Source organism: Nothobranchius furzeri, chromosome 7, assembly GCF_043380555.1.
Source record: "Nothobranchius furzeri strain GRZ-AD chromosome 7, NfurGRZ-RIMD1, whole genome shotgun sequence".
NCBI lineage: Eukaryota > Metazoa > Chordata > Actinopteri > Cyprinodontiformes > Nothobranchiidae > Nothobranchius > Nothobranchius furzeri.
This window is the reverse complement of record NC_091747.1, coordinates 67,450,761-67,462,922: the sequence shown is the minus strand read 5'-3', so window position 1 is coordinate 67,462,922 and position 12,162 is coordinate 67,450,761. Positions and strand designations below refer to the sequence as shown.

Here is a 12,162-nt window from a genome sequence, read left to right as displayed (position 1 = left end):
ATTCCTGTATATAAACACCCAACAGGGCTCTGAGATCCCTGGAAACAATCAGCTGGTAGAACCTCGGGTCAGAACCAAACATGGTGGAGATGCATTTAGTTACTACGCTGCTCACATATGGAATCAGCTTCTCCATGACCTCAGACCTGCCCCAGCCCTAGTGTTGTTTAAAACTAAACCCCTCATGTACTCATCAGCCTTTACATGAATAGTTTCTTACCATGCGTCGTCTCCGCTGTAATCTGTGATGTAACTTTGTCTTCTCCTTTAGCTCTAAACTGTAATTCTACCTGTGTGTGTTTTAATTTGTGTTTTTTTGTAGTTTTCAGATCATGTCCTGATGATTGTAAAGCACATAGAATTGCCTCTGTGTTTGAAATGTGCTCTAGAAATAAAGCTGCCTTGCCTTTCACTTTTCACTGACTGACTGGTTGTCAGTCAGTGAAAAGTGAAAGCGATGCTTCCTGGACTGGTATACATTTATTTCTGTTAGAATTCCCTTTCTCTTCATTGCCTGTGAGATTAAAAGTGGGTCACTGTTTCTGTTGATGTCAGGCGAAGTGTTTTTTAGTCATAAACTTTATGTTTATGGTGATTTGTATTATGTTTATTTTGGCCCTATTTTTATTTCATAATGTTTAATTATAATTATAGGAAAATTATGCTCAGATGTCCAGGGAATATTTAAATTTCATATTTAAATATCATATCAGGTTTGAAATGATGCACTTGTGATGTGAATAGGATGCATACACCTGCTAAACTGAAGAAGGTTTTAACTTATCTCAAAGAAGAAGTGCACAGATAGCCACATTCCAGGAGACTCAGCTAAACGACAGCGATCATCCAACAGTGAAAACAGCAGCTATTCCCACATCATCCCGACAGGGATAACATATTTTTGAAAAAGCAAGGTTGTGACTGGTGCACAAACAAAATAGTTTCACGGTAACCAAATGGCTCAGATCATCACTTGGGTCCAAAAAGTTGAGAGCATCAAAAATAACATAACAAAGGCATTAGACCTCAAAGAAAACATACAAAACTTTTAAGCTAAATCAATAACACACCTTAGTACAATCATTAATTATTGCTTTCTAAATCTCGTATAAACAGTTCTTCATCAGTATGTACAAATATATTCTTACGTTGAAATAAAATAATTATTTTTGTGCTTTTCTAAACTCATAAACTCATCATAAAGAAACAATATAAAAACTGATTTGATTTTTTTCAGTGTGTGCCGGTTCCGGGTCGAGGTTTTCGATTAGGTCAGTATTGCTGTCGCTGTAAGGATGGATACTACAACCCTGAGATATCCACGCAGGACCCTGGTAAGTCCACCAGCATCCATCACTACAGCAAATCAGCCAACCAGAAAATTAAAGACAGAAGAAAAAAAGGACACATACATTTTATCTGGAGCCCCAGCTGGGTTCAGCACATGGTTCCGGTTCCAGGAGGGCATGTTCGTCAGCGTCCCCAGGGGGCGGCCCGGGAGCCGGCAGGCATGGGTCCTTCCCCGACAGGCTAGCTTGGTGCATTAGCCGCCAGTGAAGGCTCTTCAGGGTGAAGTAAGCACAGCTCTTGCATGACCCAGGAACTTCCGATGTTAGCCGGGCGTGTTCCAGCCCGAGCGGACTTTGCTCGAGATTTTGTTCTCGCAGGTACTGAGGCGAGCTTCCACACTGTCAACTCCTCTGGTGGGAGGAGCGGCTTCCACGTGGACTAACTGGTGTGTTAGCTAAAGAACGAACAGGTGCACTGGAGTGTGAAACTGCTCACTGTGCCCCGAACCTATGGTGAGGGTCAGCATTTAAGGACAGTAAGTTAGTGTTCGGCGATGGAGAGGAAATATTAGCTGGCTCCGTCTGTCAACAGTTGAGCCAACTTACCTGTGAGATAAGCAACCACCAAAGCGAGAAGAGGTAATTGAATGACACATGTGTTGGGATGCTTGCTACTTATAGTAGCAGGTGATGCATACGTCACGACCACTGGCCAATCAGGATAGACGTATTGAGATCCGTGGAAGGGCGTATCCCAGTGAGACATCGAAACGAATGTTAAGAAAGAGATCTACATTCCACTATAATTGATTATGGAGTACTCTTCTACGAGGCAGAATAATTTATGCCCGCATCTCATGCATTGTTTATTTGATTATTTTCCTCAGCTCTATCCAACACCTCCCGGTCGGCCGTCGGAGGTGAGGGGTGGGGTTGCATGCGGGGTTCGGGGGCCACCATGAGGAGGCCCGTGGGCCACCTATTGAGAGCCGCTGCCCTAGTTTATGCTTCTGCGTCAGCTCCACAAGAGAGACATGCACAGACACGTATTAACAGAGACATTTTGTTTTCCAACTTCTCCGTCTTCTGGGGAATGTTGCAAAGCAAATCCCTGCCAGGACAACAGAGAGCGTAGGGCCGTTTTGTAGTATCCTGGCATGTGTCCGGTCCAAGATGGTGTATTTTCTATTGTGTTTACATTGTGTTTTTGTATTTCAGAAACTTTTTAACACAGATACATTTTTCATTGTTCTCCTCCACTCTCTTGATACACTTGCGACCTTTAAACCCACGTCTCCCATAATTTCCGTCCATGAATGAAACGCTTGCTGCGTATCTTTTTACTTCTCCAGTCACGAGTGAGTAAAACATTCATATTTTTAGAGCTTTTCCCCAAGGTATTGTTCAAGCTGCTAAGTGTCTGCCACTAGATATCTTCGGCTCTCTTAAGCCCTTTTCAGACTGACATTCTGAAATATGTGTGGACAATTCAGTCCGGTTTTTAACCAGAACTGTGTTTTCAGACACACCACTTTTGTACCTGAACTTGTCCTTTCGGCTGGAACGCTTTGAACTGGCGTTAGAGCTGACGTGGCGTAGTTTTATACCTCGGATGTTTTGGTTTATGGTCGAATGAAAATTACCAAACACCATCAGAAGCACGCCTCCGTCAGATCTGTAAAATTCTGATTGGATCAGTGAAAGAATGTGTTATGTCTTTTTAACACTACGTGAAATGAGTCCTGTTGGAACACTTAGTCATATTACTTATTATATTCTATAGGATTATAATAAAGTAATTAATATTTTTATTTCACAGGTCAGTCACATCTTATTGTTGACTAACACTTTGATGGATTCGTTTTATTAAACTAGAGTTCTTTGATTAATTAAAAGAAAAGAGCTCATTCTTCATTCTTCTGTCTTCATTGCTGGAACGTAAACAGTTTTGAAGCGAATGCATGACCTTGAGACTGCTTCATGCACTCTGGCACTGTGTCAGAAGGAAACAGCTGTTAGAGGGTAGAAATGGCTCCTTCATCATGTTACACTAGGATTGATGGGCCGGTGAGATTTACGGTAGTTGTTGCGGGTAGTGGACCAGAAGGATTTTATGGTTTTGGATTTGTCAAAGGAGACGGTTCTGCGGGATCCTCGTTGAAAATAGCGTCGGTGTGGAGGAAGAGTGACTTCCGGATACTTGTAAATAGCAGACACCGGAGGGTCGAATGCTGGCAGATTCCAGCGAAACCAAAGGAGTTCAGTGGCTGTGTAACGGAGTAATCCAGTAGAAGGATGGCAACAAAAGAACAGAATTTCCCAGAGGAGAGCAGACCAGGTGAGAAGCCTGCTGGAGCCCATGTCTGTAGTGCCAAGGCAGGGCAGAGACGCTGGCAGGTGATGAGTCCCAGAAACAGGAGGGCAGGTAAAAGGTCCACTTGCACTCGTAGAATGTAGATAAAAGTCCATTAGATGTGGCGCATTAGAAACCCAAAGTACACCGCAGAAACAATACTAACATTTGAAGACAAAGCATTATAAAATGCTTAAAAACGCTTAAAAGCTAAACCGGCGAGCAGCGGCAGCAAACCGCGCCAGTGTCCACTCAGACCAGAACTAAGATGAAGGAAGTTTGACTGCATCCAGCTGTTTACTTGTTCTAGTCACTGACAGAGTGAGTCCAGTGGACAACAGTCACTAGGTGATGAGACTACATAGATCTGGGTGTCATCAGCAGAGCTATGATAGGCAATGTTGTTATTAAGTATGACCTGACTCAGGGGGAGCATATAGAGATTAAAGGGAAGTGGTCCTAGAATTTAGCCTTGGGGGACACCACATGTCATGATGATCCACTTTGATTGGTAATCCCTAACAGAGACAACATAACCCCTGTCTTTGAGATAGGACTGGAACCAGCCAAGCACTGTGCCTGATAGATTTGAGTCTGTCCAAAAGGATGTTAAGGTCCACTGTATCAAAAGCTGCACTGAGGTCAAGCATCATCAGGACAGATGCTTTACCTGAATCAGTGTTGAGACGAATGTCATTTAATACCTTGATCAGTGCAGTCTCCGTGCTGTGGTGATGTCTAAAGCCTGACTGAAGACCGTCCAAAATGTTATTTGACTCTAAATAGTTGTTTATTTGGACCATTACCACCTTTTCAATGATTTTTCCAATCAGAGGGAGATTAGAGATCGGTCGGTAGTTGTTCCACACTGAGGGATCTAGTTTCCTCTTCTTTAGAAGGGTTTCACTGCAGCAGTTTTCAGTGGTTTAGGAAAGAAAACCTGACATTAAGGAGCAGTTACCATTTAAAGTACCTCAGGTTTTAGGCAACTAAAAACATTTTAACAAAGTTTATAGTAGGGCTGGACCAAAACTTATATCTCAATGTCTTTTAGCTGAATTCAATGTCTCGATATTTTTACTCCTGTAAAATATTTACAAGTTAACTCACTACAAGCTGTCTTGTGAAATTTTAAACATACATCAGTAGATTAAATACATAAAAATGTATTGTTTCTTGTCAAACTTTAACCTTAGTGCCTATTCTCTGGTACAGCTGTCTGTTAAAACACACACACACACACACACACACACACACACACACACACACACACACACACACACACACACACACACACACACACACACACACACACACACACACACACACACAGTGCTAGAAGTGTATCAAATGTCCCACAGGCACTTTTTAATTATATATTTATAATTAATGTAAAATTATTTAAACTTCATCTAGAGGTGGTCATATCATATATTTCTTGTCCAGAGAAAATAAATCTGTCATGTTAAACTAAATGTATGATGATGTAATTGCATCTACTGAAGGTCACAAGGGTCATGCACCGTGGAGTTATCAGGGCAAACATGGCTGGAGTCTAACAGATGAGACTCCGACTCATATCAGTGATTATACTGTAATGACTCGGAGTCTCTGGTTGCTCTTTTATGAGTGTTATTTTCGGGCTACTGTCGCCGTTACCCACGCCTTACAAACTCTTAACTTATCAACAGAATCGCTCTTAACAGGGTATTACTAGCATAGCAAAACCGGGAAAAAAACGGAACCGGAACTACATTTCTCACCCACTGAGCTCGCCTTCAAAATAAAACGTTAACCCTATAGTTTACTATCCAAACCCTTACAATGTGTTTGAGGTCATTTGGCCACTCCAGCTATCCGTAGATGTTTCCTGATTACACAGGGGAGGGAGGGGTTTGGCTCGTCTCTGCACAAGCAGGATCGATAAACAGAACTCTGTTGGCGTTGAACGTCCCCAAATAATTAAAAACCAGGACACCAAATGCAAAGTTTAGAGCAGCACATTTACCCAGAGGCTCTCAGATTGACCAAACTTGTGAGAATACATGTAATAACCACTTAGAGACAAAGCAACATGTCGCTAGCATAGCGGCTAATAGCTAGCATGATTATCATCGCCAACATCATCATTATCATCATCATGACCACCACAGTCGCTATCACCAGCATAATTACCACTATGATCACCATCACTACCATCATCACCACCACAATCAACATCATCATCATCATCATCATCACCAACTTCATTACCACCATGATCCCTATCACCACCATCATCACAAAAATGATTACCATCGCCACCATCATCTTCATAATCATCACCAACATCATCACCACCAAGGTCATCATCACCAACATCAACACCATCATCATCATGACCACCACGATCACTATCACCATCATCATCATCACCAACATCATCACCACCAAGGTCATCATCACCAACATAATTACCACTATGATCACCATCACTACTATCATCACCAACACAGTCATCATCACCAACATCATTACTGTTGCCATTCCCCACATGCCAAAGACAGTGGCAAGAAACGGATGCTGAGTGTCACAGAAGGGTCACAGGGACAAGAGGACAGAACTGGGCAAAAGGTCAGGAGGCAGGCTGGCTCCACCCCTGGATCCACCTCTGGCGGGAAAAGAAGGACTGGAACAGAGTGAAAAACAGCTCATTGGATCAAGAAGCCCTCGTCAGGAATGTTGGAGGGAAACTGAAGAATGCTGCATGTAGTGAAAATGGTACCAGATGTCTTGTGTTGAGCTAAAAAGTGTGTATCTGGTAAATGACCCCATGACCTTACTGTCATGAGATAATGATATATGTGACTTTTACCTCGTCTAAGCTGGCCCAGGGAGGGTATAAAAGAGCAGCCCTGAGCAGAGCTGGAACACAGCAGCTGGGGCATACGACAGAGAGAGACAGAGCAGATTTGGAGAGGTCATCCTCCGTCCTCTGGACGGGGGACGGAGGACGACAGGTCAGTTTTTGGAGAGAAGCAGAAGGAGAGAGAGTTTTGGGGCAGTCGACAGAGACAGAAGGAGCCGTAGCTCGAAGACAGAGTTGGTGTAAATCAACTCCTTATTTCTTAATTAATCATTAGGACTAATTTCTCCTTGGGGGAAGTGGTTAAACTTATATTTACTCATTTTTGTATTTTTTAATCTTGTAATAAACTTTTTGGAAAGAGATTCACATTCCTGATACTTTTAGGTTCTTTTTAAAGCTTAAAGGTGGGAGCCCTGGCCATAGGGCAGAGGTAAGCACATTAATTACAGGTTCCTGAATTATCAGGATTTACTTTACGGTTTGTGACAGATTAATAAAAGAAACCTTAAGATAAAAGGAGCTTGTCTCCTTCCTCTCCCGCGAGTAACGAGATGTCTTAAGGATGATAAAACCAGAACATTAGTGGTTAATTTTGGCTCTGATCGCAAGTGTGAAAAAGTCTCTATCAGCGCTGGAAGGTTGGATTAATTAGATAAATTGATAAATCTATGTTAGCTTGATCAACTAACAAGGATCATTTTATAGGTACCAACCACCCACATAAGCTGACAGGGGCGCAATTAATCCAAATAACCCAAATAATTGCCAGCGGGCCGGCCTCCCACCGGGCTTCGTCCCTAGTATCTAAACCAAAGATAACGGGATTGATTAAAAAGAAGTGGGCTACTACAAAAGGACAAGTCTTGCATATCATTCTACCTTAAAATAGAAGATATGATTCTAACTTAGGAAGTCCAGACCAGGGTCTAGTACGATAATACTCACCGACACCCCCACCGAACCCTGATAGATGCACTGTCTCATAAGTTCTAACGGAACTGGGTTTTACCGGAACCGACAAATGGGACGTGCACGCGACATTACGACCACGATCACTATCACCATCATCATCATCATCATCATCACCAACATCAACACCATCATCATCATGACCACCACAGTCACCATCACCAACATAATTACCACCATGATCACCATCGATACTATTACCACCACCATCATTATTATCACCATCATCATCACCAACGCCATCATCATCACCAACATCATTACTACCACGATCACTATCACCATCATCATCACCAACATCAACACCATCATCATCATGACCACCACAGTCACCATCACCAACATAATTACCACCATGATCACCATCAATACTATCACCACCATCATCATTATTATCACCATCATCATCACCAACATCATTACTACCACGATCACTATCACCATCATCATCATCACCAACATCAACACCACCATCATCATTATTATCACCATCATCATCACCAACGCCATCATCATCATCAACTTTGTATGTACAGCACTTTTCATCGACCAGGAGACGAACCAAAGTGCTGTACACACATAACAAAGAAAAAACAATGAACCATGTGAGGGCCAAGAGAAATATGCAAAAAAAGCAAATTAAAGCAAATGATGTAGTTAAGACAACTAAATAAAACAGGATCAAAGTTGGCTCAATAATTTTAAAAGTTTAAAGTGTGTTGGGGGGGTTCCATAGTATAAAAGCAACTCTTAAAAACTGGCAGTGAAGGTGCTTGACTGACCTAAATCAGAAGGTCAGCTTAGTGGCCAAGACTGTGAAAGCACTGCACCCTCTGGTTGAGCATTTCACACTGGAACCACTAGTGAGTATTATGTTGACATCATGAGCTGTGTGCGTGAGCTGTAGCAAGCTTGACCATGGCAGTAATGCATTAAGGACCATTTCAACACCTTTCAGACCTCATCCTAACGCTGGTTTCAACAAGAAAACAGCATGACAGCAGTTCATACCTTCACATTTCCTTTGAGAAACGTTGTCCTTATCTAAGCTTCAGAGACATTGATACACACCTGTCCATGGTTTTTAGAGTAGATGGTAAACGTCTGAGAGGTTTTCACGTGGTCATTTGACACTGATGCATGTGTCTCTGACTCAGATGAAGGCCCTGTGAACAGCAGTGACAGCAGCAGCACGTGTTACCCCAATATGCCCATCTGCCTCCCATGCTGGCCTGGTTGTAGGAGCTGCCGGGACAGCACCCCCTGCTTGGTGCAGGAAGATGGGCTGCTCAGGGCTGGTGTGCTCGTCCTCCAGGGAGTCTTTATGCTCCTTATCTTCGTCAGCATGCTGGTAGCTTACCAGCATCGTGGGAACAGGGTGAGTAACTTGTTTTGGATCACTTGTGCAGTTGTTACATGTCAGAAAATTGTGTTTAGAAGATGCTCTACGGGACAGAGGAGGGTTAAGCTAAAAGACAAAATAAAAAAGCGTCTTTTGTACATTACATGACAGTACAGGGTCATTCCAGACAAGAAAAAGAACTCCAGATTGGAGCTTTAGCAACCAGCAACCAGCCACCGGCTGATTTTAAAGGACGGCGCCGCAGGTGTAGAGGAGAGACTTGAAGCAGACTGGAGGAGCTGGGCTAGCTCCTGTCCGCGTCACAGTGTGGCAGCTATGCGGTACCTGTGTGTGCCAGGTGTTTTTAAAGCTGTGTTCAAGCAGAAGCTGTCTGTGGTCTGTGTGTGGGTCCGGTAGCTGGTAAATGTTACATATGGTGCCCCACTTGGGGCCCGACACACACCATGGCAGCATGCAGCCAGATCATGGAACACTGGTGCAGCGACAGGTGAGTGGCAGATGATTATGATCGATAAGGATTATTAATTATAGCCTGCAGCTGGAAGGGGAGGGGCACCCGGAGGCCGGGGTCAAAGGTCAAACCCGACCACCGAACTACTGCTGCTCAGTCGGTGAGTTGGCTGATACATGCTTCATGCAAGGTTTAATAAGCGATCAGATGAACTCGCTCGATAATGACACGAGTTATAGACAAGGCAGCTTTGTTTCTAGAGCACATTTCAAACACAGAGGCAATTCAATGTGCAGAGGTCAAAGGTCAAAGCCATAAATCAATCACTCAAACCACGCCCACATTCTAAAAGTGACATAAAGTCAACACTATTATCTTTTACACATTTAATTATCATTTACTAATATTTGTTTCATATTAATAATAATTTTCTCAATCTTTTTACAAATGTCTGTAAATTATTATTTCATTATTTATGTATTTAATGGTTTATACGCATCTGTTATGCAAGTACACCGGTTAGGTTAGGTTTTGTAAACACATTTAAACATGTGTGATGGTTTAGTTATTATTTAATAATAATAATAATAATAATAATAATAATAATAATAATAATAATAATAATAATAGTAATGTTTATCTAATGTTCAACAACTCATTTGTTCAATTTCAATAAAACATTCACCAAACATTAAAAATGTTTGTCTGTGATTGTTATTTTCAAAGCGTTATTAATGCTTTATAAGCCTCTGTTGTTTTAAAGTTTTATAAAAATGGATTAAAACAAAGACTGTAGATGTGCACATTTCCCTTTTATTCAATTCAATTCAAATTCAAATTTTATATCCAGAAAAATAATGTTCAACCGTTCTATATGGAAACAAATCTTAGTTTTGCATAAATAATAAATGTGGAAAAACCAAAGTTTAACATTGTAAACACACATGCGGTTAAACCTACATCCATGGTATTTGTGTTTATTGTGTCTGTTGGAAGCCTGAATGCTTTTTTACAGGCCAACAACAAAACACCCAAAAATAATGATTCCCTTCAATAAAAGTATTTCAGATAATGACATTTTTGGTTTGGAGCAGAAAAAGCCACTATAATTAAAGCCCGTTTACTGTGATGCTCACCTGTTCCAGCCGCACACCTGCATCTCTGGGATTGGGCTCTGAGCTGAGGAAGCAGCGGTGTTGTTCTGCTCGTCTTCATCACAGACAGCTGTTGCTCACATTGATATGTGCTGCTGACCATAGGGAGCATCTGAGCAGCTAGGGCACAGAGCTGGGTCAGTGTGCCGGGCAGGAGAGATGAATCTGCAGCACTCCTGACCTAAGTGTGTCCCTACACTGGAGGTCGGTGTGCTTCCACGTCAGCCGCGAACAGATTACCGAGCTGCTGGAATCTCCCTTCATGGGCTTCGTGAAAAGCCTAACCCTAAAAAAGAGTAAAAGACAAGAAAAAGTCGTGTTTTTGAGACATTTGACCTTAAAACAAACGTGTTCTTATCCAGTAACTGTGTCAAACGGCATATATCCACCTTCTGGAGCGCGGGGCCATGTTTTATTTGCTAATGATTTTTTTCTATTTGACTGAACTCACTTATACCTGAGAGTGAATCAAATACACACTGATGGTTGATGCATTGAGTTATGAAAGCAGAGGAAACGCAGCACAGGAATGTGCAGCATTAAGCACGACTGTTGATCTTATTAGTTTAGCATACATGTTTATGTTTCCTCCTCTTTGTCCCTCAGAGGATCCGGGCATCGGGACTGCTGCTGCTGGAGACCATCCTGTTCGGATCTCTGCTTCTCTACTTCCCAGTGAGTTTCCCAGCCAGTCCAAGTGTTCCAGATTAGAGCTCTTTACAGATGACCGCACAGCACTAGGGATTATATCATAATGGATGATTTATGGGAGGGTGAATGGAGTGAGGGCATATGTAATGGGGAGGGTGGGACTGTAGTGGACATTTTATAATATTCCTCTGCTTCAGTCTCAGATTACCATTCAATGTTTATGTTTCTTTGACCCATTTAGGAACCGTTAATGTGCTTTTCTTATGTTAAAATGGCGGCATCACTGTGTGCCAGCTGGACCGTTGGCAAATCATGTAATGTGGACGTGTTTAGGTGGACGTACATGTTTCCAAAATATTAGCCTAAATGTTTTTAGATTCAGTAAAGTCGTTTTTGTTTTTCAGTTAAACTCATCAAAGGTGTTGCGTCTCAGAGCTCCGGGAAGAGGAACGTGTTTTAAATAGGGCCTTTCAAGATAGAAATCACAAGACACTTCATGAGATAAATTATTAAAAAAACTGCTTTAAACACTTTGTAATAGAAATGAGGGAAAAGACAAATGTAAATACAAAATGTGAAGGAAGACAGAAATGGTAGAACCAGCAGCATGAGGAGAAGCTTGTGAGGAAGAAGAGGATGAACAGAAAGTCCCTCCAAAGCCTGAAAAGGTGAGACTTCAGCTGCTTTTTAAAGGAGACCACTGAGTCCACTGATCTCAGGGGGAGAGAGGTCCAGAGTCTGGGGGCCACAGCAGCAAGAGTCCATATAAATAATGTAATATAGGTGGAAACTGGATATTTTTAGTAAAGGATGGTTAAGCTAAATGATCTAGGTGGAAATCGGGAGCATGGTGGCCCCGGGAGGTCTTCGGGGGGGGGGGGGGGGGGGGGGGGGGGGGGGGGGCACTGAAATTCGGAAGTCTCAGAAAAATCTGGAGAGTTGGCAAGTATGTGACGGGGGCAGAAAAAATGTGTGTTCGCAGCACGCATAAAGCCTGATTTATACTTGTCCGTCAGCTCCGCAATGGAGACACGTACATGCGTTGACCGACGTTGCTCTCGCACTTCTCCGTCTCCTGGGGAGT

General features: G+C 42.4%; 1 protein-coding gene across 1 annotated transcript in view; it reads left to right on the top strand.

Annotated features, from left to right (window-relative positions):
- Positions 1–12,162, top strand: part of gpr179 (G protein-coupled receptor 179) — a 46,856-nt gene that overhangs the window by 14,264 nt on the left and 20,430 nt on the right. The window contains exons 3-5 of the mRNA XM_070553608.1: positions 1,238–1,334; positions 8,617–8,837; positions 11,034–11,102. Coding sequence (XP_070409709.1) covers positions 1,238–1,334; positions 8,617–8,837; positions 11,034–11,102 — 387 coding nt within the window. The remainder of the gene's footprint in view (positions 1–1,237; positions 1,335–8,616; positions 8,838–11,033; positions 11,103–12,162) is intronic.